The 27801-nt window shown below is 46.6% G+C and overlaps 1 protein-coding gene across 3 annotated transcripts in view; it reads left to right on the plus strand.

The window, feature by feature from the left end:
- Positions 1–123: 123 nt before the first annotated feature.
- TDRD12 (tudor domain containing 12) overlaps positions 124–27801 on the plus strand; it is a 108328-nt gene continuing 80650 nt past the window's right edge. Inside the window, exons 1-6 of one of the 3 annotated variants that reach the window (XM_055237095.2) lie at positions 124–515; positions 6256–6414; positions 13375–13511; positions 16556–16675; positions 21332–21387; positions 22660–22745. In XM_055237095.2, the coding sequence (XP_055093070.1) occupies positions 282–515; positions 6256–6414; positions 13375–13511; positions 16556–16675; positions 21332–21387; positions 22660–22745 (792 nt within the window). In that variant the 5' untranslated portion in view covers positions 124–281. The remainder of the gene's footprint in view (positions 516–6255; positions 6415–13374; positions 13512–16555; positions 16676–21331; positions 21388–22659; positions 22746–27801) is intronic. The other 2 variants (XM_055237093.2, XM_063614049.1) reach the window with 2 other exon arrangements.

A 27801-nucleotide genomic window follows, 5' to 3' on the forward strand; every position in this document is an offset into this window, starting at 1 on the left:
TCCCTGTGGGGGACAGGCCAGTGTCCCCTGGGCCTGCAGGGAGGTCCTGCTGGCGGCAAAGGAGAGAATCACGCGACTCCTAGCCGGGCCTCCCTGGGCCTCGCGGGTCAGTCCTCCTGACCACCGCGTGGCGCTGTGCGGTGCGTTGTTGGGCCGTTGGGTGGACCACGTGGTCTCCGACGCCTCAAGGCCTGCTCAGCGTGCGCGGGCATCCGGTGGGTGCGGGAGGCTCGAAGCCAGGCAGGCAGGGAGCCCGGAGCGAGGGGCTGGTTACTGCCAAGATGGAGCGCATCGCCTCGGGCCGACCCTGGGGTCCGCGAGCGCTCCTGGGGACGAGGAGTGTGGGGCACCTGCTGCGGGGGGCCGAGGCGCTAAAGGTGGAGGGAAGGAACGCACTCGCGGCAGGGACCTGGCGGGGACGGCCAGCCTCGCCCGCGACGGTAGGGGACTTCCAGGGCGAGGGGGCCCATCTGCCCTCGGGCGCCAGGAGGATGCTCCAGCTCCTGGTGCTGAAGGTGAGCACGGCCAAGCCAGACCCACGCCAGACCCCCGCAGTCTCCCACCCCCACCCCAGCCCTGCAGAGCCTCGCACCCCCACCCCAGCTCCGCAAGCCTCCCACCCCCACCCCAGCCCCGCACAGCCCCCTACACCCACTCCAGCCCCGCACAGCCTCCCACACCCACCCCAACCCTACACAGCCCCCACGCTACCCCAGCCCCCAACCCCAGCCCTACACAGCCTCCACATCCCCCCACACCCACTCCCCCCAGCCCACGCATCCCCCCATGTCCACTCCCCCTCAGCCCACACCTACTCCCCACAGCCACTCCCCCCGGCCCCACACATGCTCCCACACCCACTCCCACCCAGCTCCACCCCCACACTCACGCTCATGCCCCCACCCCATCTCACTCCCACACACTCCATCCCACTCCCACACACTCCAACCCCCTATATACCATCCCGCCACGCCACGCCCCCACTACCACCCTACCCCATCCCATTCCCACCCCTACACACCCCCAGCTCCTACCCTAGTCCCAGCTCCCACCCGTTTCCTTATCCCTGCCCACCCCACAGTCACACCCTCACCCCTGTCCCCACCCCGTCCTCATTCCCATCCCCCCCCACTCACACTTCCACCCCGACATTTCATCCCCCCACACTCAGCCCCACACACCCCACCACCACCCCATCTCCACTCTCACCTGCACCCCAGCCGCAGCCCACCCCACCTCCACTCCACCCCCACCCCGCCCTCCCCCACCTGAACCCTCCCCCACCTGAACCCTCCCCGCGACCCCACCAGGGGGCACCCCGGGCTGGGAGCTGGGGTAGAACCGGAAAGCCCGGGTTTCACGGGCCCTGGCGTGGCCCGGGATGCACCTGGAGGAGCGTGGGATTGGCTGCCCCTCCGAATGCTCGATCACCCGGGCCAAGCGACACTGGCGTCCCCAGGGCCCTGCTCTCCGTACTCCACGGGGCCCTTAGGCTGGGCCCCTGGACAGGGTCGGGTGGCCCGGGCAGCCCCACCCCATGGGTCCCGGCTTCCCTCCTGCCCCCAGTCTCTGTTGCCGTCTCCGCTCACCGCGTGGGCTCTGCGTGGGCGACGGCCTAGTCCCCGGGAAAGGGACGCCCACCTGGACCCTTGCTTTTCCTCCTTGGAGCCCAGTGAGGGCTCACTGGTGAAGAAGAAGGTGTTGCTGGAGGAAGGAGTTGAGAGGCCAGAGCAGAGGGGTGGGTGTGGGTTATTGGAGAAAGAAATCTAAATCACTTTGAAAATCACACTTCATTGGGCCCAGGAGCGGGACGTAGCAAATTGTGGGATTGTTTTATTTTATTATTTATTCATTTATTTTTTTGAGACGGAGTTTCGCTCTTGTCTAGGCTGGAGTGCAATGGTGTGACCTCAGCTCACTGCAACCTCCACTTGCCGGGTTCAAGTGATTCTCCTGCCTCAGCCTCCTGAGTAGCTGGGATTACAGGTGCCTGCCACCACACCTGGCTAATTTTTGTATTTTTAGTAGAGACAGGGTTTCACCACGTTAGCCAGGCTGTTCTCGAACTCCTGACCTCAGGCCTCCCAAAGTGCTGGGATTACAGGCGTGAGCCACCGCGCCTGGCCTGTTTTATTGTATTGTATTGTATTGTATTTTTTATTTTATTTTATTTTTTTTGAGACGGAGTCTTGCTCAGTTGCCCAGGCTGGAGTGCAGTGGCGCGATCTCTGCTCACTGCAAGCTCCGCCTCCAGGGTTCACACCATTCTCCTGCCTCATTCTCCCAAGTAGCTAGGACTACGGGCACCCACCACCATGCCCGGCTAATTTTTTTTGTATTTTTAGTAGAGACGGGGTTTCACCGTGTTAGCCAGGATGGTCTCCATCTCCTGACCTTGTGGTCCACCCACCTCGGCCTCCCAAAGTGCTGGGATTACAGGCGTGAGCCACCGTGCCCGGCCGGTGCGATTTTTAAAACCAGCACTCTCCTGCTCTTACTTGATGTCTTGTGTAATCTCTCTGAACAAAGATTCACAAACGTTTGAGGAAGCTGACTCTTACAGATAATTTGCCCTGAGACTTTTAGGGTTCAGATCCACCTGGCAAGCTCCTCTCCCCCAATCAAATGTTGTCCATCAGTCCTAACGATGCTAGTCCGATTTTTCCTTTAGAAGAGACAGGGCTACACATCCTGACACATGCACAACCATCCTGGCAGAACTTTGACAGCAGGAGCTGGACTTGCTGCCTCCTGTTCAGGAACCCCTTTCCTCTCAGTTGGGCCCAGGAACTCTTTAATTTACCTGCTCAACTCTGGTCCGCCCCCGCCTCCGGCCCTCACCCAGCTTACCCCCTAAGCAAATTCTGTCCTGAATAGAAGTGTCTCCCCAAGTGCTGTGCAGGTACCACCTGTCCTGCAGATGAAGTTAGCTCTTACAAGGATGAAATATTTTTCCCCCCATGTATCCATCAACAGATGACTGGGTAAACAGAAGGTGGTTTGTACATATACAATGGAATATTATTTAGCCTTAAATATCTGAGAAATCTTTGCCTGACTCACAGTCACAAAGATTTTTTTCCCCCATGTATCCTTTTATTATTTTTTAAATTTTTTATTTATTTATTTTTTTGAGATGGAGTCTCGCTCGTTCTGTTGCCCAGGCTGGAGTGTGGTGGAGCAATCTCGGCTCACTGCAACGTCCGCCTCCCAAGTTCAAGCAATTCTCCTACCTCAGCCTCCTGAGTAGCTGGGATTACAGGCGCGTGCCACCACAGCTGGCTAATTTTTGTATTTTTGGTAGAGATGGGGTTTCACCATCTTGGCCAGGCTGGTCTCCAACTCCTGGCCTCAAGTGATCTGCCCTCCTTGGCCTCCCAAACTGCTGGGATTACAGGCATGAACTGCTGCACCTGGCCCCCGATGTATCCTTTTAGAAGTTTTATAATTTTATATTTTACATTTAGATATATGATCCGAGTTACTTTTTGTATATGGTGCAAGGAATGGATGAAGTTTCATTTCTTTGCACGTGATTATCTAACTGTTCAGCATCATTTGTTGAAATGACTATCCTTCCTCCTTTGTGTCTTATCAAAAATCAATTGACTATATGTGTGATTATATTCCTGCTATATTGATTTATGTACAATACCACACTGTCTTATTACTGTAGCTTTATAGGTAACTCTTTTTTTTTTTTTTTTTTTTTTTTTTTTTTGAGACAGACTCTCGCTCTGTCCCCCAGGCTGGAGTGCAGTGGTGTGATCTCGGCTTACTGCAAGCTCTGCCTCCGGGGTTCACGCCATTCTCTTGCCTCAGCCTCCCGAGTAGCTGGGACTACAGGCGCCCGCCACCACGCCTGGCTAATTTTTTGTTTTTAATAGAGACGGAGTTTCACCGTGTTAGCCAGGATGGTCTCGATCTCCTGACCTCGTGATCCGCCTGCCTCGGCCTCCCAAAGTGCTGGAATTACAGGTGTGAGCCACAGCGCCCAGCTAAAACTGCATATTTCTTTCAGCCTTCCGACCGTTGGTCTTCTCTGGACTCCTTGGGGTCTCATCTCTGCCAAGAATGTGACAGGTGTTCTTATGCAGACTTTAGGGCTCCCCCTCTATGGCTCTCCATTTAGGAATTTTACCCTTTAATTCTCAAGCTGCTATGGCAGCCCCAAACTCTGTTCTCTGATTCCTCAAGCCACAAACATTATGACTTTCTCCTTGAATTGCAGCTGCTTAACATCACGTGGACTGGGGAATGGGCTCAGGGGAAAAGCCGTGTAAAAGTGGATCTCACCCAGGGAAGTTTCCTTCTTTCAAGGGTTGAATCTCCTCCAGGTTCTGCTTGCTTTTGGTAGCTCTTCACTGCCTTCAAATAGTTATTTTTGTATTTTTTCCAGGATTTATTATTGTTACCCACAGGTGATATAGAAACTATTCTATTGTTGGCCGGGCGCGGTGGCTCACGCTTGTAATCCCAGCACTTTGGGAGGCCGAGGCGGGTGGATCACGAGGTCAGGAGATCGAGACCACGGTGAAACCCCGTCTCTACTAAAAATACAAAAAATTAGCTGGGCGTGGTGGCGGGCGCCTGTAGTCCCAGCTACTCGGAGAGGCTGAGGCAGGAGAATGGCGTGAACCCGGGAGGCGGAGCTTGCAGTGAGCCGAGATCGCGCCACTGCACTCCAGCCTGGGTGAGAGAGTGAGACTCCGTCTCAAAAAAAAAAAAAAAGAAACTATTCTATTGTTACTGGAACCAGAATAACTACTGTTCTTTTTTCTGATTATTTGTTATAAAAATGTTCAAACCTTCAGAAAAGTAGAAATAATACTAGTGTGAATACCTGTATTCTTGCCACCTTGGATTTAGGATCCCAAATCTTGAGATGTCATTTTTTCTAGGCAGAGTTCGGTGATACTTTTGAAAAATCATGAGTTCTTGGCTGGGCGCGGTGGCTCACGCCTGTAATCCCAGCACTTTGGGAGGCTAAGATGGGCGAATCACCTGAAGTCAGGAGTTCAAGACCAGCCTGGCCAACATGATGAAATCCTGTCTCTACTAAATATACAAAATTAACTGAGCATGGTGGTGCACGCCTGTAATCCCAGCTACTCAGGAGACTTAGGCGGGAGAATTGCTTGAACCCAGGAGGTGGAGGTTGCAGTGAGCTGAGATTGCACCACTGCACTCCAACCTGGGTGACACAGCAAGACCTTTTGGTATTTACAATTCAAATTTAACTTTTCACTTTATATTTGTGTCTTTAACAGTGAAAATCTTGGCTTCTAATAACAATAGTACATAACAAAATACATTCCAGGAAGTCTGACTTTCTTCCGTGTCCCTTCTCCATTTCTTCCCTCCCCTTAGGTCATGATTTGCATTTATTTTGGTTTATCTGCCATTATTTCTTTTTTTTTTTAATTATCAGCAGAATGTACTTATATTCACATTGCTTTCTTTCTTTCTTTTTTTTTTTTTTTTTTTTTTGAGATGGAGTCTCGCTCTGTCACCCAGGTTGGAGTGCAGTGGTGCGATCTCGGCTCACTGCTAGCTCCGCCTCCCGGGTTCACGCCATTCTCCTGCCTCAGCCTCTCTGAGTAGCTGGGACTACAGGCGCCCGCCACCACGCCCGGCTAATTTTTTGTATTTTTTTTAGTAGAGACAGGGTTTCACCATGATCTCGACCTCCTGACCTCATGATCCGCCCGCCTCGGCCTCCCAAAGTGCTGGGATTACAAGCGTGAGCCACCGCGCCCGGCCTGCTTTCTCTTTCTTACAAAAGAAGAGTACAAACCAGGCACAGTGGCTTATGTCTGTAATCCTAGCACTTAGGGAGGCCAAGGTGGGAAAATGCTTGAGCCCCGGAGTTTGAGACTAGCCTGGGCAAAATAGCGAGACACTGTCTCTGTTTTTTTTTTTTTTAATTAAAAAAATTTTTTTAACAAACAAAAGTACTAAAAACATTGCTCTGAACCTTGTGTTTGTATATTACTATAGATTTTTCAGAATATGGGAGATTGAGGACATCTGTTTGTTATTTCAGTTACAACACATAGTTGAGAATTACTTATATACTATTGGTTATGTGTTTTAGAATTTTATCTTTGGTCTAACCATTTAAGCAAAGGCATTTGTCAAGAATTTGTTAGGTCACTTAAATTAGAAACAGTAATTGTTGCTCTAAAGTTTATTATTTTGTGGTATTACTTTTAACTCATACACTGTTCTGTTTGTCTTTTAAAAATTTTACAGATTGAAGATCCAGGTTGCTTCTGGGTTATTATAAAAGGGTGTAGTCCCTTTTTAGATCATGATGTCGACTATCAAAAATTAAGTAGTGCCATGAATGACTTCTACAACAGCACATGTCAAGATATAGAAATAAAACCATTAACACTGGAAGAAGGACAGGTATGTATCTAAATGTTCTTTAATCACTGTGTATTGAAACACCACTCAAAATATAAACTATTTTGGCAACGACGATGATTCAAGCTTTTAGAGTATTTTAGTTTCTTACACTCAGTGCTTCGTGTTAGGTTTTTTTTTGAGATGGAGTCTCACTCTGTCACGTAGGCTGGAGTACAGTGGCACCATCTGGGCTCACCGCAACCTCCGTGTCTCGGGTTCAAGCACTTCTCCTGTCTCAGCCTCCTGAGTAGCTGGAATTACAGGCATGGGCCACCACACCCAGCTAATTTTTGTATTTTTAGTAGAGACGGGGTTTCACCACGTTGGCCAGGCTGGTCTCAAACTCCTGACTTCAGGTGATCCACCCGCCTCAGACTCCCAAAGTGCTGGGATTACAGGTGTGAGCCACCGTGCCCAGCCAGTGTAAGGTTCTCTAGGTTGCACAAGATTCAGGCTAGTCATGGAAGGGGGCGGCCACCATGTAAGGTCCATGTGGGGCAAAAGTAGACAGAATGTCATCTACACCCAGGCATTAGGGCCATCCCTCTGGGGCTGGGAACTAGGGGGTTATTTGAGATCCCACAGAGCTGTAGGGACCTCAGCAAAGAGGGAGTAGTGTCTTCAGTGTAGGGCCAACACCTCCCTTTTGGTTGCTCATGACTTTGGCCAACTCAGATATGTTCTCCTTACTCCATGCCGTGGCCCCTCCTTGCCTTCTTGCAGACTCAGCTCTCACTGCCCCTTGTCATGGTCTCCACAGCTCAGCTACTTTTCAGAAGAGAGTGAATTTTTGTAATGGTGTAATAGGAAAAGGTTTATAAACTCTTTATGAGAAAAAGCAGAAATAATTTGAATCCTCTTCCCCCAAATCATCTAATGATAACATAATTTATTTTAGTATATGTGCTGCCGAAGCAAGCACAATAATATAATTTGTTTCCATACCATTGACTAATTGAAGAAGTTAAACCAGGTCAATTGTTTTTAAAAATATTCCACATTTTGGGCTGGGCGTGGTGGCTCATGCCTGTAATCCCAGCACTTTGGGAGGCCAAGGAAAGAAGATTGCTTGAGCCTAGGAGTTTTGTGAACAGCCTGGGCAACATAGTAAGACCCTGTGTCTACAAAAAATAAAAAGATTAGAGGGCATGGTAGCACGTGCCTGTGGCCCCAGCTACTCTGGAGGCTAAGGCAGAAGATCACTTGAGCCTGGGAGGTAATAGCTGCAGTAAGCTGTGTTTGCGCCACTGCACTCTAGCCTGGGCGAGACAGCGAGATTGTCTCTTTAAAAAATGTGCGTAGCCAGGCGTGGTGGCCCACGCCTGTAATCCTAGCACTTTGGGAGTCTGAGGCAGGTGGGTCACCTGAGGTCAGGAGTTCGAGACCAGCCTGGCCAACATAGTGAAACCCCATCTCTACTAAAAATACAAAAAATTAGCTGGGCGTGGTGACAGGCACCTATAATCCTAGCTACTAGAGAGGCTGAGGCAGGAGAATCACTTGAACCTGGGAGGCGGAGGCTGCAGTGAGCCGAGATCACGCCATTGCACTCCAGCCTGGGCAACAAGAGTGAAACTCCGTCTCAAAAAAAAAAAAAAAAAAAAAATGTATATGTGTGTGTGTATGTGTATTGTTAAATATAAAGCTTTGGGTAGATTTAAGGTCGCTTCTGTTTTTCAAGAATAGGTGTACTGTGAACTTCATGTTGTATTGAATTGAGAGATGATGCTTTCAGTGATGCTGAGATTGACCAGAGGGGACGTCCTGACCCTCCTTGTGGCCTTACCTGTCAGCATTCGTGTGATGGCTTCTCCATTCACTGACCACTGCTGCCCAAATCAGCTCTTTCATTCAGGCACTTGACGTGGGGATTTCTCTCATTCCTTCTGCATTCATCAGCTGGAATTCTTCTGTATAGAACTTTCCCTGATCTCTTAGGACTGTTTGATGACCCTGAAATAACACAGTTCCTTTTTTAAATTTTTATTTATTTATTTATTAAATTAATTATTATTATTATTTTTTGAGACAGAGTCTCGCTCTGTTGCCCAGGCTAGAGTACAGTGGCGCCATCTCTGCTCACTGCAAGCCCCACCTCCTGGGTTCACGCCGTTCTCCCGCCTTAGCCTCCTGAGTAGCTGGGACTACAGGCACCTGCCGCCACGCCCAGCTAATTTCGTTTTTGTAGTTTTAGTAGAGACGGGATTTCACCTTGTTAGCCAGGATGGTCTCAATCTCCTGACCTCATGATCCACCCGTCTCGGCCTCCCAAAGTGCTGGGATTACAGGCGTGAGCCACGGAGCCTGGCCCTTTTAAAAATTTTTTAAATGGGAAGGCCTATGAATGCAAATAATACAGTTCATACTGCAAAGAAAGAGAAATCGTGTGGATCAGTTTTCAACTTAGTGCTTTGTGCCTAGCTATCACATTTTTGGTGTCTAGAGGGTGGTTTTGTTTTTCTCTCCTCCTCCTCTTCCTTTTTTTTTTTTTTTTTTTTTTGAAGACGGAGGTCTCACTCTGTCACCCAGGCTGGAGTGCAGTGACTCAATCTCAGCTCACTGCAACCTCCACCTTTTGGTATCAAGCAATCCTCCCACCTCAGCCTCCCAAGTGGCTAGGACTAAAGGCACGCACCACCACACGTGGCTAATTTTTTTTGTATTTTTTGTGGTGACAGGGTTTCGCCATGTTACCCAGGCTGGTCACGAACTCCTAGGCTCAAGAGATCTGCCCGCCTTGGCCTCCCAAAATGCTGGGATTACAGGCATGAGTCACTGCGCCTGGCCCTTTACACTTTTAAGTACAAACTTAAAACTCATTGTGAATTTGCAGTAACTATGTTATTTTACAAATGGAAGGTTCATGGCAACCCTTCATGGAGCAAGACTATAGGCACCATTTTTCCCACAGCAAGTCCTCACTTCATGTCTCTGTGTCACATCTTGGTAATTCTCCCAATGTTTCGAACTTTTTTGTTATTATTCTATCTGTTATAGTGATCTGTGGCCAGTGATCTTTGAGGTCAGTATTTTAATTGTTTTGGGGTGCCACGAATTGCACCCATGTAAGATAGTGAATTTTATCAATAAATGTGTGTTCTGACTGCTCCACCATCTCTCTCCCTCTCCCGAGGCCTTCTTGTTCACTGACACACAATTGAAATTAGGCCAATTAATAACCCTACAATGGTCCCTAAGTGTTCAAGTGAAAGGATGAATCACATTAAATTAAAAGCTAGAAATGATTGAACTTAAAGGAAGACATTTTGAAAGCTGAGATAGGCTGAAAGCTAGGCCTCTTGCACCAAACACTTAGCAAAGTTGTGAATGCAAAGGGAAAGTTCTTGAAGGAAATTAAAAGTGCCACTCTGGAGAACACACAAATGATAATAAAAAAAAATTAAAAAGAGAAGAAACAGCCTTATTGGTAATATGGAGAAAGTTTTATTGGTCAGGATAGAAGCTCAAACCAGTTACTACATTCCCTTTAGCCAAAGCCTGATCCAGAGCAAGGCCCTAACTCTCTTCAATTGTATAAAGGCTGAGCAAGGTTAGGAAGCTGCAGGGAAAAACTGTGAAGCTAGCAGAGGTTGGTTCATGAGGTTTAAGGAAAGAGGCCATCTCCACAACATAAAGTGCAAGGTGAAACACAAGGACTGATGGAGAGGCTGCAGCAGTTTCTCCAGATGTAGCTAAGATCATTGTTGAAAGTGGACACACTAAATAACAGGTTTTCAATGTATGCAAGACAGCCTTCTATTGGAGAAGATGTCTTCTAGGACTTCCAGAGCTAAACAGGAGAAGTCAGCCAGGTGCGGTGGCTCACACCTGTAATCCCAGCACTCTGGGAGGCTGAGGTGGGTGGATCACCTAAGGTCAGGAGTTCAAGACCAGCCTGGCCAACATGGTGAAACCCCATCTCTACTAAAAATACAAAAATTCACCAGGTGTGGTGGTGGGCGCCTGTAATCCCAGCTACTGGGGAGGCTGAGGCAGGAGAATTGCTTGAACCTGGGAGGTGGAGGTTGCAGTGAGCTGAAATGGCGCCACTGCACTCCAGCCTGGGTGACAGAGCGAGACTCTATCTTAAAAAATAAATAGGAGAAGTCAGTGTCTTTAAAGGACTAAAGCTTTAAAGGTCAGAGTGGCTTTCTTTTTAGGGTCTAATGCAGCTGGTGACTTTTAAGTTGAAGCCAGTACTTATTTACCATTCCAAAAGTCCTGTGACCCTTAAAGATTATGCTAGCTCTAGTCTATCTGCTCTACAAATGGAACAAGAAAGCCTGAATTACAGCACATCTGTTGACGCATGGCTTACTGAATATTTTAAGCTTACTGTTGAGGTCTATGCTCAGAAAAAAAGATTCCTTTCAAAATATTACTGCTGAGCTGGGTGTGGTGGCATGTGTCCACAGTCCCAGCTACTTGGGAGGCTGAAGCGGGAAGAACACTTGAGCCCAGGAGTTCGAGTCCAGCCTAGGCAATGTAGTGATGAGACCCTGTCTCTAAAACAAAAAACAACAAACAATTAGTGCTCATTGACAGTGCACCTGGTCACTGCAGAGCTCCCATGGAGATGAATGTGGCTTTCATGCCTCATTTTCAAGGTTGACTGGCTGTGTGAATTATTAACTATTCATGGTATTTCTACAAGATGCTTTGACTTCAGCATTAAATAGAAATACCTTTCATCCTTTGTCAGGATTTCTGTTGAATTATTCGAGTTTTGAGTTATGTGAGGTTCTCTAGAACCTATCCCTTGCAGTATGGCTGTACTGTATTTCCAACTTATTCCCGAGGACAACAATCTCTATGAGTCCCCTTCTTTTCTGTCTGAGCACAGCTCTCCTGCTGGACTGCTTTATAAAGCTGTGGTTAGCATATGGTTTATTAGTTGAGTTGGCTGTGGCCTGGCAGTCCTGTGGTACGGTCAGGATGCCAAGGGTTGTCACCTCTGCAGGGTGGTTCTCCTTAAAAGGGGCTGCAGGCATTTACAAATGCTTCTTAACTTACGATGAGGTTATGTCCTGATATTGTAAGTAAAAAATGCACTTAATACACCTAACCTGCTGACCAGCCTAGCTTACCCTAGCCTGCTTAAATTTGCTCAGGACACTTACATTAGCTTATGATTGGGCAAGATCACCTAATACAAAGCCTATTTTGTAGTAGAGTTTAAATATTTATGTATTTTATTGAATACTGCACATAATGTAAAAATTGCAATAGTTTCACACCATCATAATATTGAAAATTGTAAGTTAAATCATCATAAGTCAGGGACTGTGCACTTATTCAGCCATCAAACAGGTAGTTGATTGATTGATTGATTGAGACAGACTCTCATTCTGTCGCCCAGGCTGGAGTGCAGTGGCGCAATCTTGGCTCACTGCAACCTCTGCCTCCCTGGCTCAAGCGATCCTCCTGCCTCAGCCTCCTGAGTAGCTGGGACTACAGGCACATGCCACCATCCCTGGCTGATTTTTGTATTTTTAGTAGAGACGGGGTTTTTCCATGTTGGTCAGGCTGGTCTCGAACTCCTGAGCTCGAGTGATCCACTCACCTCGACCTCCCAAAGTGCTGGGACCACAGGCGTGAGCCACCACGCCTGGCCCAGGTAGTTTATTTTTAAAACATTTTATTACTGTTATTTTTTGAGACAGGGTCTCACTGTGCCACCCAGGCTGGAGTGCAGTGGTGCGATCATAGCCCACTGCAGCCTCCAACTCCTGGGTTCAAGCGATCCTCCTGCCTCAGCCTCCCAAGTAGCTGAGACTACAGGCACGTACCACCATGCCTGGTTCAAGTAGTTTTTGAAGACTTAGTATATGCCAGGCACTGTGCTAGGTGCTGGGAATTTGGCAGTAAACAAAATAGACAAAAATCCATGTCATCAAGGAGCCAGCGTCCAGTTATGACAGATAGTAAACAAATGTCAGAGGCCAATAAGAGTCATGGGGAGGCTGGGCGCAGCGGCTCATGCCTGTAATCCCAGAAGTTTGGGAGGCCAAGGTGGGTGGATCACCTGAGATCAGGAGTTCGAGACCATCCTGACCAATATGATGAAACCCCATCTCTACTAAAAAAATTTTTTTAAATTATCTGGGCCTGGTGGCATGCGCCTGTAATCCCAGCTACTTGGGAGGCTGAGACAGGAGAATCGCTTGAACCTGGCAGGCGGAGGTTACAGTGAGCCAAGATCGCACCACTGCACTCCAGCCTGGGCAACAAGAGCAAAACTCCGTCTCAAAAAAAAAAGAGTCATGGGTAAGGGAGTGGAAGGATGAGCCTGGTGGCAGCTTCCTGTTGGTCAGACACATGATTGACAATCATTCCTAAACATTATTTCCTGATTTAAGAAGGTAAAGGAATGCATTTTTCTTATTTTACTTTCTAAAAATTGTCCTCAGTTAAGGAGTGAAAACAATTGTAGTAAGAAAAACAGTGGCCTAGTACCCAGGCGGCCTGTGTTCCTGAGGTTTTCTTATGGGCAGAGGGGCTCAGCTTGGGTAGGCCCGGCCTCCTGGCATCTCTTTCCTCTGCTGTAAGGGAGAATGTTGACTGGGGTGGTTTTGAGAGTACCTTTTAGCTCTCTTGTTCTTTGATGAGATGTTAACACTGACCTTAAAAAACCTTTCTGTTGGCCGGGCGCGGTGGCTCATGCCTGTAATCCCAGCACTTTGGGAGGCTGAGGCAGGCGGATCACGAGGTCAGGAGTTTGAGACCAGCTTATCCAACATGGTGAAACCCCATCTCTACTAAAATACAAAAATTAGCCAGGCGTGGTGGTGGGCGCCTGTAATCCCAGCTACTTGGGAGGCTAAGGCAGGAGAATTGCTTGAACCTGGGAGGTGGAGGTTGCAGTGAGCTGAGATTGTGCCACTGTACTCCAGCCTGGGTGACGGAGTGACACTCTGTGTCAAAAGAATAAATAAATAAAAATAACTCTCTATTTTGCAGGTGTGTGTGGTCTATTGTGAGGAGCTAAAGTGCTGGTGCAGAGCCATTGTCAAATCAATTATGTCTTCCGCAGACCAGTACTTGGCAGAATGTTTCCTTGTGGACTTTGCCAAGAACATTCCAGTCAAATCTAAAAAGTATGTACATGTTTATCTCACCTTACACTCTTGTCAGAGACAAATGTCAGTTTCAAAGGAGAATGTCCATTTTAAAGTACGGGGCTAGAGGTCACTACACTGAGAAAAGACAAAACGAGTTCTTTAGCTTCAAGAAGGGGAGCTTTGTGGGTTTCAGGTCTGTACCCACTGACTGGCAGAGCGGGTGGGCAGGGTGAAGGCTGAGGTGGCTCTGGCTCTCTGCCACTGTCCGTCCTGGCAGGGGAGGCAGGTTCAGGTGGTGTTCTCTGCATCTCCTGGCTGCTCTCTGCATCTCCTGGCTACTCTCTGCATCTCCTGGGTTCTCTATCACCTGGCTGCTCTCTGCATCTCCTGGCTGCTCTCTGCATTTCCTGGGGTTCTCTCTCTATCACCTGGCTACTTTCTGCATCTCCTGGCTGCTCTCTGCATCTCCTGGGGCTCTCTCTGCATCTCCTGGGGCTCTCTCTGCATCTCCTGGGGCTCTCTCTGCATCTCCTGGGGCTCTCTCTGTATCTCCTGGGGCTCCCTCTGCATCTCCTGGGGCTCTCTCTGCATCTCCTGGTGCTCTCTGCGTCTCCTGGTGCTCTCTCTGTGTCTCCTGGGTGCTCTCTGCATCTCCTGGGTACTCTCTGCATCTCCTGGGTGCTCTCTGCATCTCCTGGGTGCTCTCTCTGCATTTCCTGGTGCTCTCTCTGCATCTCCTGGATGCTCTCTGCATCTCCTGGGTGCTCTCTGCATCTCCTGTGTTCTGTGCATTTCCTGGCTGCTCTCTGCACCTCTTGGGGTTCTCTTCTGCATCTCCTGCGTTCTCTGCATCTCCTGGCTGCTCTCTGCATCTTCTGGCCGCTCTCTGCATCTCCTGGGTGCTCCTTACCGGCTGCTCTCCTGCCTCTCCTCAGTTTCCTTGTGCCCTTTAGGGAGGCTTGGCTGCAAGAAAGACACTTCCAGGAGGTAGAGAGAAACGCGTCTCTCCACAGAAGGGGGGTTGGGGGCATAGTCTTAGGGTGCAGAGAGCAGAACTTGTACTCACATAGGTGTTCCTGGTTGTCCTGCTTAAAAGAGGGAGGGTGTGACCATCAATGAGATTGGGAGATAGCTCAGAATGAGCTGGTGCCGAGATGGTGCTGTGCAGCCTTCACTGCTTCTGGGATCACACGTCATAGTGTTCGTTAGAAAACATCAGCAACAAGTCAGTCTTGGTGTTTTGTGATGATTTTTCCACAGTTGCCCATCCCAGAGTAAGAGGATATCAGTTTAATAAATATAAAGATTCTGATTTCACTGAAGAAAGAGCAATACCAAATAGACTTGATTGCAATAAGAGGTGTCTATTTTTGTTGTTTGTTTTGTTTTTTTTTGAGATGGAGTCTTACTCTGTCACCCAGGCTGGAGTGCAGTGGCACGATTTCAGCTCACTGCAACCTCTGCCTCCCAGTTCAAGTGATTCTCCTGCCTCAGTCTCTCTAGTAGCTGGGACTACAGGCGCGTGCCACCACGTCCAGCTAATTTTTGTATTTTTAGTAGAGACGGGGTTTTGCCATATTGGCCAGGCTGGTCTTGAACTCTTGATCTCAGGTGATCCACCCGTCTCAGCTTCCCAAAGTGCTGGGATTACAGGTGTGAGCCACTGCGCCCGGCCAAGAGGTGTCTATTGAATAGAAGAATTTCATGGCAGACGTGCTTATCAGACATTGGGAATTTGCAGTAGTTACTGTAAGAGTAGGTGCCATTCGAGCTTGTGATCCTGCATCGCATACAACCGTAACCGCTGCAAAAACAATTAGTGTGTTTAACTGTTTGGGGAGCTTTTCTTTTTGCATTTGGTGTTTTACATTTAGTTTGTTTTGGGTGAGAAAACCGTATGATTAAATAGAGCTTGAGGAGACTTCAGGCGCCATGGGTGCAGCCACCTTTCCCTAACCTGTCTGAGACAGAAGATGGCCAGGCTGCCCAGACAGGCCATAATAGGAACCCTGGAAAGAAAGCCAGTTCATGTGGAAATAGTACGTGGAAGTGGTTTTTCGGCCGGGGTGGTGGCTCACGCCTGTAATCCCAGCACTTTGGAAGGCCAAGGCAGGAAGATCACTTGAGGCCAGGAGTTCAAGACCAGCCTAGGCAGCATAGTGAGACCCGGACTCTACAAAGAAAAAAATGTAAAAATAAAGTGCTCTGTTGTTTGCCGACGAAGAATGGAAATTAAATTGCCAAACTTATTATTTAAAAATCTCAGTCCTGCAGCTCTTTTGTGCAAAGTTGGCAAATATTAATTATTAAAACATCTGTTCATTTACAGAAACTTTTAAGGTAATTTTGGTCATATATTGAGATTGGTATTTGGAAAATCTTGAATAGAATTTGCTTTACAGGTATGTTCATTAGTATCCAGATCCAGTATTTGTCTACCTAAGGAGCCTTATTAGACTTTTTTTTTTTTTTTTTTTTGAGACAGAGTTTCGCTCTTGTTGCCCAAGCTGGAGTGCAATGGCACGATTTCAGCTCACTGCAACCTCTGCCTCCCAGGTTCAAGCGATTCTCCTGCCTCAGCCTCCTGAGTAGCTGGGATTATAGGAGTGCACCACTACGCCCGCCTAATTTTTTGTAGTTTTAGTAGAGACAGGTTTCACCATGTTGGCCAGGCTGATGTTGAACTCCTGACCTCAGGTGATCTGCCCAACTCGGCCTTCCAAAGTGCTGGGATTACAGGTGTGAGCCACCGCGCCCAGCCAGGAGGCTTCTTAGACACTGTTTTCCTAAACTCCTACCCCTATGTCATGAAATGTCAATTTCACTGATATACTATCTATGTACCATATTCGTGCTTTATGTAACAAAAGAGTAAGATTTTTTTCAACCTCCCAAGAAGCAGTTTTTCCCTCTTGGCCAAATGTCTCCAAGCACTGTTGGTGGCTATATTAGAAACAGAAAGAATTGTTTTTTGTGTGTTTTGTTTTACATCAAGTATATTAATAAAATAGGTATACTTTAACGGAATATGTTGTATATAATTTTCTGTATAATGGAGCTGTTTCTGTTTCACTTTTTAGCATCCGAGTTGTAGTAGAATCATTTATGCAGCTTCCCTATAGAGCAAAAAAATTCAGCCTGTACTGCACAAAGCCTGTCACATTACACATTGACTTCTGCCGAGACAGTACTGACATTGTGTAAGTACAGTTTAAGTCCTTCGAATCATTAGTAAAAGCCTTCTATCAAGTGCACGATCTTTGTACAAAGTCAGTTCCTCTGTAGAAGTGCTGAGCAGGAGGTCTCTGTTCTTCAGAAAGGGCTTCTGAGTCAGTGTTTGTCTGACCTGGCTGTGGTTGAGGGGATTTGGAGCAGGGCCTGAGCTCTGTGCTTCTTACCTTTGTTTCAAACTTATGAAAAGTAATAAATTAACTGTAAAGAAAAATATTCATAAAACATAGGATCATGGAGCATTATACATGTGTACACACACACACACACACACACACACACACACACACACGGTCTCACCCTGTTGCCCAGGCTGTAGTACAGTTGCATGATCATGGCTCATTGCAGCTTCACCCTCCTGGGTTCCAGCAATCCTCCCACCTCAGCCTCCCAAATAGCTGGGACTATAGGCACACGCCACCATACCCAGCTAACTCCCCTCCCCTCTCCTCCCCCCTCCCTTCTTGCTTTCTTTTTTTGAGATAGGATCTTACTGTCTTGCCCAGGCTAGTTTCAAACTTCTGGGCTTAAGTGATCCTCTCACCTTGGCCTCCCAAAGTGCTGGGATTCCAGGCACGAACCCCTGTACTGGGCCCGTGGAGCATTATAAAAGAGTCCATTGCAATTTTCTCCAGGCCCACATCCTTCCTCCTGGGAGGCCTGTGTGATCTTTTCCAGCTCTGAACTTGCAGGCGTTTGTCAGTGCTTTTACACACACTTACCTATGTGGAGCTTTTAACAAAAATTAGAACATACTGTCTTATTTGCAGAATTAACTTAAGAATGCGTGTAGAGGCCAGGCATGGTGGCTTACACCTGTAATTCCAGTGCTTTGGGAGGCCAAGGCATGGGAATCACCTGAAGTCAGGAGTTCGAGACCAGCCTGACCAACATGGCAAAACTCTGTCTCTGCAAAACAAAATTAGCCTGGCGTGGTGGTGGGCATCTGTAATCCCAGCTACTCAGGAGGCTGAGGCAGGAGAATTGCTTGAACCTGGGAGGCAGAGGTTGCACTGAGCCAAAATCGCACCACTGCACTCCAGCCTGGGCAGCAAGAGTGAAACTCTATCTCAAAACAAACAAACAAAAAAGTATGTTGAAACTCTTTGTCAACATACGTATCTCTTCTTTCTACTGTTAGTCTTTTTCATGGGTGGATGTGATTGACATACTTGCTGTATTTAATCATTCCTCTCTGGGTAGCCACTAGGTTGTTTCCAAACCATTTGCACAGTACAGTCCTGCAAGTATATGGATGAATCTGGCCGGGCCTGGTGGCTCATGCCTGTAATCCTAGCACTTTGGGAGGCTGAGGCGGGTGGATCACTTGAGGTCAGGAGTTCGAGACCAGCCTGGCCAACATGGTGAAACCCATCTCTACTAAAAACACAAAAATTAGCCAGGCACAGTGGTGCGCACCTGTAATCCCAGCTACTCAGGAGACTGAGGCAGGAGAATCGCTTGAACCCAGGAGGCAGAGGTTGCAGTGAGCCAAGATCACGCCACTGCACTCCAGCCTGGGCGAAAAAGTGAGACTCCGTCTCAAAAAAAAAAAAAAAGAATATAGATAAATCTGTCTAAAATACATAGACGTAGAGGCATATATATACATGTGCCCCACACCCCATCTTTGCTCCCTTTGTCTAGTGTTTGACTGCATCGCTAGTGTTTGTACAGGACAGATCCCTGCCCTGGGCAGTTCCCTCTCGGGTGCGGGCGCCATGTCTGCTGTCTTGAATGAGCACTACCGAGTGGCCTGACTTCTGCCTCCTGTGGTCTGTAGAGACGTCAGCCCCATCCTCCCACCTGGTGCTCCTCCTCTCCTGCCCTCCCAGGACGATGGCATTATGGAAGGAAAAGCCACAGGGAGCAGCCCAGTTCTGACTCCACTGGCATGCCACGTTGCATTGTGTACTCTGAACTCAGAAGCTGCCTTCATGGGCTGTTTGATGACCTTCCCATTCTCCACTCACCCCAGCCCCCAGCACCCACAGTTTCCTGGTGGTGGTGAGTGCATCACTCTTGTGGTCAGCGTGGCATCTACACTGATGTGAGGATAAGTCCCTGCTGAGTTCAATGCGCCCTACCAGGCCGCCCTCCAGCCAGCCCACCCCACTGCTCACAAAAGGCTCTGGGAGTGGGATTTCTTGCACGCAGCAGCCCCTGCCCCATGTACTGCCCTCTTTCAGAGCGGCCCACTGCTCACCCTCCAGGCATGATTGGGCCCCCGTATGTGCAGCCCAGCTCCGCTCAGAGGCGGTCGCGGGTCCTGTCGTTCTTGCCCCTCTCCGCGTGGGCCCTTCCCAGAACAAATGTGGGCTTCGGGCCCTTCCCCACCCACCCTAGGATGCCCCCAGGGAAGGGCCTACTGGGGTTTGGTCACCTTCTTTGAAATCTGATACCTTTGTGTTTGTGCTTTATCCAGAACACCCTTTGAATGTGTGTATTACAGTTTTATAGATTTTGTCAAATCCCCTTCAAAAAGACTAGCAATTTATACTGCCATCGTTGGGGTATGGAAAGCACTGTTATGCCCACACAATATTGAATATCGTTAGGCTTTCTAATTTCTGCTTGTTTGCTCAGTGAAAATGGTATTTTGATTTAATTTGTATTTTTCTGACTTGCAAAGCTGGTTATGTCTTCATGTGATTATTGTGTATGTGTGAGAGAGGGAGAGAGAGAATAGCTGATGTGTTTATTCTGTGTGAGAGGGAGAGACTGGCTGATGTTATTCTATGTGTGTAAGAGAGGGAGAGAGACTGGCTGCTGTGGTTATTCTGTGTGTGTGTGTGTAAGAGAGAGAGGAAGAGACTGGCTGATACGGTTATTCTGTGTGTGAGAGAGGGGGAAGAGACTGGCTGATGTGGTTATTCTGTGTGAGAGAGAGGGAGAGAGACTGGCTGATGTGGTTATTCTGTGTAAGAGAGAGAGGAAGAGACTGGCTGATACGGTTATTCTGTGTGTGAGAGAGGGGGAAGAGACTGGCTGATGTGGTTATTCTGTGTGAGAGAGAGGGGGAAGAGACTGGCTGAGGTGGTTATTCTGTGTAAGAGAGAGAGGAAGAGACTGGCTGATACGGTTATTCTGTGTGTGAGAGAGGGGGAAGAGACTGGCTGATGTGGTTATTCTGTGTGAGAGAGAGGGAGAGAGACTGGCTGATGTGGTTATTCTGTGTGAGAGAGAGGGGGAAGAGACTGGCTGAGGTGGTTATTCTGTGTGTGTGAGAGAGGGAGAGAGACTGGCTGATGGGGTTATTCTGTGTGTGAGAGAGAGGGGGAGAGAGACTGACTCGTGGTTATTCTGTGTGAGAGGGAGAGACTGGCTGATTTACCTGTTCATATGTTAGATTGGGTTTTCTCTTGGGTTGTTTGCCTTCTCATTATTAGTAATCTACTACATTTTGCTTTTTTAAAAAAGCTAATTATTAGGTAATTCCTTGTGTGTAACAAGGTTTTAGAACCACTGCCTTTACTTCCTTTTAGAAATCCTTTGTAATTCTCTTGAATTGCTTAATATCTTTCTTAACAGAATAAAAATAACCAACATTTTTGAGTAATGATTATGTCCAGGCACTGGGCTAAGTGTTCTATGTACATTATCTCATTTGATCTTTAAAACAATTCTTGGAGGATGGTGGTGGCATCTCTGGTACATAAAATCAGAAGAAATATAGAACATCATTCTGACCTTACATTTTATTTTTTTTCCTTGCTTCCAAGTTTCTCCTCTTTCCCCACTGCCTACAGCTTTTCCTACAATTTTCTTTGCAAAGCATAAGAAAGATGTAGAAAGGACAAGATGACGGGTAAAATGGGAGCCAGTGAGAGGGCGCTAGGGTCAGCAGAGTGAGGAACAGTAGTTTTATAGTAGCTGAGACCCAATGCGTTAGCTCACGCCTGTAATCCCAGCACTTCGGGAGGCCAAGGCAGGAGAATCGCTTGAGCCCAGGAGTTTGAGACCAGCCTGAGCAACATAGCTAGACCCTCTCTCTATAAAAAAAAATTTGTTTTAATCACTAGGTGTAGTGGGGCACACCTGTAGTCCTAGCTACTCAGGAGGCTGAGATGAGAGGCTCCCTTGAGCCCAGGAGTTCAAGGCTGCAGTGAGCTGTGTTCATGCCACTGCACTCCAGCCTGGGTAACAGAGAGAGGCCCTGTCTCAAAAAAAACAAAATGAAACAAAGATAGTATCTGGCTCTCCCACGACTGCCTGTGAGGGTGTTGGTGTACCAGCATGTGTCGCGCCCTCTCTGTGCTAGACTGTGCTAGACGCCGCACACTCAGGATCCCTGTCCCAGGAGCTTATGTTCTGGTTGGGGTGACTGATTTGTCTGGGGATGGTGGTGTCGTGACAGACAGTGCAGTGGTGAGCACAGGTCATTCTCAGAGGGACCTCTGTGCTGTGAGTCTGCACCGGTGCAGGTGACAGTGTTGAGAAGAGCGTGTTGCAGGATACAGTGGGATCTTCACCCCCAGAGCAGGGCCAGTGCCAGGCGCCCCATCATCTGTATCACGTGTTCCATATGTAGTGTGAGAAATGTTCAGTGCATGGTTTACAAAATGCTGTTGGTGTGCTAGCCTCAGATTTTTATGTAATGAAGTTGCATCTGTTCACTGTTCCAGACCTGCCAAGAAGTGGGACAGTGCAGCTATTCAGTACTTTCAGAACCTTCTGAAAGGTAAGCCAGTGCCTGATCACTGCAGCCTGCCTGGAAGTGACACCCACAGAGGCCTCAGCTTCTGCTGCTGGAGGGGGTTGGAGACGCCCCTGTTGGCCACACAGCCCTCCTCAGAGGAGTTCCCTAAGCTACCTGGGGCTTCTTCCAGCTCAAGTACCACAGTAACTCTACACCCCTAGTGGCAGTGAATGTCAGTAATTGATAGCTGAGATCAGCAGGGGGCTGTTTGTGCAGGGGAACCCTTACACAGTAATAATGCCTGCCTCTTCATTTGCATAAAAGCTGCGGCGCTGCAAAATAAATTCATGTGGATTTTATTGGACCAGCAATTGATGAAAAACCTAGCATTTTTAGTGAGCAAGAGATAGTAAATGGATATTTATTGTGTAATATTCATTACTGCTAATTTAAGATGCATAAAATGTCTTCAGCTGTTCTTTTTATTTTACATCGGTGACTATAAACAGTGTCTTTTGTGGGATCTATCTTAACCGCTGGCAGATACCTGGTTTTAGTGAGAATGTTGGCGGGTGGGAAACGCCCGGGGTGCTGCCTGGTACCTCGTTGGGTCCTGGCTCCTCTCCTGCGCTGTGCCATTGTCTGGATAGAGGAGGAGCCAGATCCTTTGACCTGGGAGCAGTGGGAGGCTGGGAGGTCACTGGGACTGGAGTGTTGGCCCCTGTGAGCCACGGGGGCTGCTGGGAAATGAGAATGCGGGTCTGGAGGAGGCCGGCCACCTAATCCTCAGTGGCTCAGTCAAGTGACTTAGCCTCTGAGCCTGGTCTCCTCACCTGTGACATGACCACTGTACTTACCTTGAAGGTAGTGGTAAGAACTCAGTGAAAGGTTTCTAAAGGACTTAGCACAGTGCCTGGTAGGTGGCAGTGATGATGCTGCTGTGGGGTTTTGAGTCTCTAAGGGAGTAGCCGGGTGCTGCACTCTGTGGGGCTTTGTAGGGTAGAACGGACCTCAGATGAAGGCCTGGGACTGGAAATCTGTGTTTGGGAGGAGTGGAGGAGAAGAGAGGACCAAGAGCTGTACTTGAGGAGGTATTCACAGGGTGGCACAGGTACCTGTTGACAGGGACAGGACCCGTGATCCACTCCACAATCAGGAGTGCCTTTTCCTAACATACTCCCCCTGGTCCTGCCCGAGGAAGCCAGTTGGGCACTCTTAAGTGGTTAGCAGAGGTTACTAGGTGGGAAATAGTCATGATTGTTTCAAATATACTTTTAACGTCAGCTAATTTGTATTTTCATTTATGCTATTTAGCAACTACCCAGGTGGAAGCCAGATTATGTGCTGTGGAAGAAGATACATTTGAGGTTTACCTTTATGTAACTATAAAAGATGAAAAAGTAAGTGAAAGAATTGTATTTTTAAAATATTTCATCATGATTTTAAATTTTACATTAATAAAACAGAATAAATGCCAAGGAAAACACTGTAGTTCATACAGCATAGAAATTGTCTTTATCTCTTAAGGTCTGCCTTAGACCCGAAGTTAGCCAGGTCTCTGTTTTCTTCTTTTGATTACTTTAAAAAATGACTTTGGCATTTTATTTAAAAATGGCCAAGAAGAGCTAACTATCCTAAATATATATGCACCCACTACAGGAGCACCCAGATTCATAAAGCAAGTCCTGAGTGACCTACAAAGAGACTTAGACTCCCACACAATAATAATGGGAGACTTTAACACCCCACTGTCAACATTAGACAGATCAACGAGACAGAAAGTTAACAAGGATATCCAGGAATTGAATTCAGCTCTGCACCAAGCGGACCTAATAGACATCTACAGAACTCTCCACCCCAAATCAACAGAATATACGTTTTTTTCAGCACCACACCACACCTATTCCAAAATTGACCACATAGTTGGAAGTAAAGCTCTCCTCAGCAAATGTAAAAGAACAGAAATTATAACAAACTGTCTCTCAGACCACAGTGCAATCAAACTAGAACTCAGGATTAAGAAACTCACTCAAAACCGCTCAACTACATGGAAACTGAACAACCTGCTCCTGAATGACTACTGGGTACATAACGAAATGAAGGCAGAAATAAAGATGTTCTTTGAAACCAAAGAGAACAAAGACACAACATACCAGAATCTCTGGGACACATTCAAAGCAGTGTGTAGAGGGAAATTTATAGCACTAAATGCCCACAAGAGAAAGCAGGAAAGATCCAAAATTGACACCCTAACATCACAATTAAAAGAACTAGAAAAGCAAGAGCAAACACATTCAAAAGCTAGCAGAAGGCAAGAAATAACTAAAATCAGAGCAGAACTGAAGGAAATAGAGACACAAAAAACCCTTCAAAAAATTAATGAATACAGGAGCTGGTTTTTTGAAAAGATCAACAAAATTGATAGACCACTAGCAAGACTAATAAAGAAGAAAAGAGAGAAGAATCAAATAGACACAATAAAAAATGATAAAGGGGATATCACCATCGACCCCACAGAAATACAAACTACCATCAGAGAATACTGCAAACACCTCTATGCAAATAAACTAGAAAATCTAGAAGAAATGGATAAATTCCTCGACACATACACCTTCCCAAGACTAAACCAGGAAGAAGTTGAATCTCTGAATAGACCAATAACAGGCTCTGAAATTGTGGCAATAATCAATAGCTTACCAACCAAAAAGAGTCCAGGACCAGATGGATTCACAGCCGAATTCTACCAGAGGTACAAGGAGGAACTGGTACCATTCCTTCTGAAACTATTCCAATCAATAGAAAAAGAGGGAATCCTCCCTAACTCATTTTATGAGGCCAGCATCATCCTGATACCAAAGCTGGGCAGAGACACAACCAAAAAAGAGAATTTTAGACCAATATCCTTCATGAACATTGATGCAAAAATCCTCAATAAAATACTGGCAAACCGAATCCAGCAGCACGTCAAAAAGCTTATCCACCATGATCAAGTGGGCTTCATCCCAGGGATGCAAGGCTGGTTCAACATATGCAAATCAATAAATGTAATCCAGCATATAAACAGAACCAAAGACAAAAACCACATGATTATCTCAATAGATGCAGAAAAGGCCTTTGACAAAATTCAACAACCCTAAAAACTCTCAATAAATTAGGTATTGATGGGACATATCTCAAAATAATAAGAGCTATCTATGACAAACCCACAGCCAATATCATACTGAATGGGCAAAAACTGGAAGCATTCCCTTTGAAAACTGGCACAAGACAGGGATGCCCTCTCTCACCACTCCTATTCAACATAGTGTTGGAAGTTCTGGCCAGGGCAATTAGGCAGGAGAAGGAAATAAAGGGTATTCAATTAGGAAAAGAGGAAGCCAAATTGTCCCTGTTTGCAGATGACATGATTGTATATCTAGAAAACCCCATCGTCTCATCCCAAAATCTCCTTAAGCTGATAAGCAACTTCAGCAAAGTCTCAGGATACAAAATCAGTGTACAAAAATCACAAGCATTCTTATACACCAATAACAGACAAACAGAGAGCCAATCATGAGTGAACTCCCATTCATAATTCCTTCAAAGAGAATAAAATACCTAGGAATCCAACTTACAAGGGACATGAAGGACCTCTTCAAGGAGAACTACAAACCACTGCTCAATATATATAAACAATATGGAATAACAAATTGTTTATGGATATAAACAAATGGAAGAACATTCCATGCTCATGGGTTGGAAGAATCAATATCTTGAAAATGGCCATACTGCCCAAGGTAATTTATAGATTCAATGCCATCCCCATCAAGCTACCAATGACTTTCTTCACAGAATTGGAAAAAACTACTTTAAAGTTCATATGGAACCAAAAAAGAGCCCGCATCACCAAGTCAATCCTAAGCCAAAAGAACAAAGCTGGAGGCATCATGCTACCTGACTTCAAACTATACTACAAGGCTACACTAACCAAAACATCATGGTACTGGTACCAAAACAGAGATATAGATCAATGGAACAGAACAGAGCCCTCAGAAATAATGCCGCATATCTACAACTATCTGATCTTTGACAAACCTGACAAAAACAAGCAATGCAGAAAGGATTCCCTATTTAATAAATGGTGCTGGGAAAACTGGCTAGCCATATGTAGAAAGCTGAAACTGGATCCCTTCCTTACACCTTATACAAAAATTAATTCAAGATGGATTAAAGACGTACATGTTAGACCTAAAACCATAAAAACCCTAGAAGAAAACCTAGGCATTACCATTCAGGACATAGGCATGGGCAAGGACTTCATGTCCAAAACACCAAAAGCAATGGCAACAAAAGCCAAAATTGACAAATGGGATCTAATGAGCTTCTGCACAGCAAAAGAAACTACCATCAGAGTGAACAGGCAGCCTACAAAATGGGAGAAAATTTTCACAACCTACTCATCTGACAAAGGGCCAATATCCAGAATCTACAATGAACTCAAACAAATTTACAAGAAAAAAACAACCCCATCAAAAAGTGGGCAAAGGACATGAACAGACACTTCTCAAAAGAAGACATTTATGCAGCCAAAAAACACATGAAAAAATGCTCATCATCACTGGCCATCAGAGAAATGCAAATCAAAACCACAATGAGATACCATCTCACACCAGTTAGAATGGCCATCATTAAAATGTCAGGAAGCAACAGGTGCTGGAGAGGATGTGGAGAGATAGGAACACTTTTACACTGTTGGTGGGACTGTAAACTAGTTCAACCATTGTGGAAGTCAGTGTGGCGATTCCTCAGGGATCTAGAACTAGAAATACCATTTGACCTGGCCATCCCATTACTGGATATATACCCAAAGGACTATAAATCATGCTGCTATAAAGACACATGCACATGTATGTTTATTGCGGCACTATTCACAATAGCAAAGACTTGGAACCAACCCCAATGTCCAACAATGCTAGACTGGATTAAGAAAATGTGGCACATATACACCATGGAATACTATGCAGCCATAAAAAATGATGAGTTCATGTCCTTTGTAGGGACATGGATGAAACTGGAAGTCATCATTCTCAGTAAACTATTGCAAGGCCAAAAAACCAAACACTGCATGTTCTCACTCATAGATGGGAATTGAACAATGAGAACACATGGACACAGGAAGGGGAACATCACACTCCGGGGACTGTTGTGGGGTGGGGGGAGGGGGGAGGGATAGCATTAGGAGATATACCTAATGCTAAATGATGAGTTAATGGAGTTAATGGGCACAGCACTCCAACATGGCACATGTATACGTATGTAACAAACCTGCACATTGTGCACATGTACTCTAAAACTTAAAGTATAATAATAAAAAAAAAGAAAAAAATTGGCCAAGAAATTATTCCTGTAGTGATGAGCATGAAATGTTGTTTTCTTCTCAGGGAACATGATTTTTATAAATATACTAATTTGCTGTAGCGTTAGTTCACTGCCTTTCCCCCTAGACCTTCTCACTGTATGTAACGTGTTTGCTGTAAAGAATTCAGATCACAAGCAGAAAGAAAGCGGACATCACATGTGAGCGGCCCCTACCTCTGCCAGGTGCCAGCTGTTAGCATTTTGGCTTCTGCACTTTCTGAAGGATGGCTCAGGGCACAGCTCAGCACCAGGCAGAGGTGGACAGAAGGGACACATCCAGGGATACTCAGAGCCCATGGAGGGTACCTTAACCATGGATTTTTTAAAAATTATATTTTGAAATAGTTTAGACTTACAGAAGAGATGCAGAAACAGTGCAGAGATTTTGGGGTATGCTTTGCCCAGGCTGTCCTGATGTTAACATAGCACAAAACTGCAGTACAGTTTTTAAAACCAGAAAAGTAACATTGATAAAATACCACTGAAAACCTGCAGACAGGTGAATGTTGACAGTTTCCTGGCTGATTTCCTTTTTCTGATCTAGGATCTGCTCCAGCACCTCCCACTGCACCTGTTTGTCATGTCTCCTTCCCCTCCTCTGGCCTGTGACAGCTCCTCGGTACTTCCATGAGAGCATGGCATTGACTGCTTTGGAAGAGCAGTGGTCAGTGGTTTTGTAGAATGTTCCTCAATTTGGTTTGCCTGATGTTTCTCATCTTTGTATTAAGGCTGTGCATTTTTGGCAAGAAGGCCACAGAAGTGATACCGTGCCCTTCTCAGTGCATCCCAGCAGGGGGTTATGATGTTAGTATGTCTAATTACTAGTGATGTGAATGGTTTTTTTCCTTCAGCTTTTAAGTTCGGGGTACATGTGCAGGATGTGCAGGTTTGTTACATAGGTAATTGTGTTCCATGGTGGTTTGCTGCACAGGTCATCCCATGACCTAGGTATTAAGCTCAACATCTGTTAGCTATTCTTCCTGATGCTCTCCCTCCCCCCCCACCCACCCCCTGACAGGCCCCAGTGTGTGTTGTTCCCCCCAGTGTCCGTGTGTTCTC

The sequence above is a fragment of the Symphalangus syndactylus genome, chromosome 13, assembly GCF_028878055.3.
Source record: "Symphalangus syndactylus isolate Jambi chromosome 13, NHGRI_mSymSyn1-v2.1_pri, whole genome shotgun sequence".
Lineage (NCBI taxonomy): Eukaryota > Metazoa > Chordata > Mammalia > Primates > Hylobatidae > Symphalangus > Symphalangus syndactylus.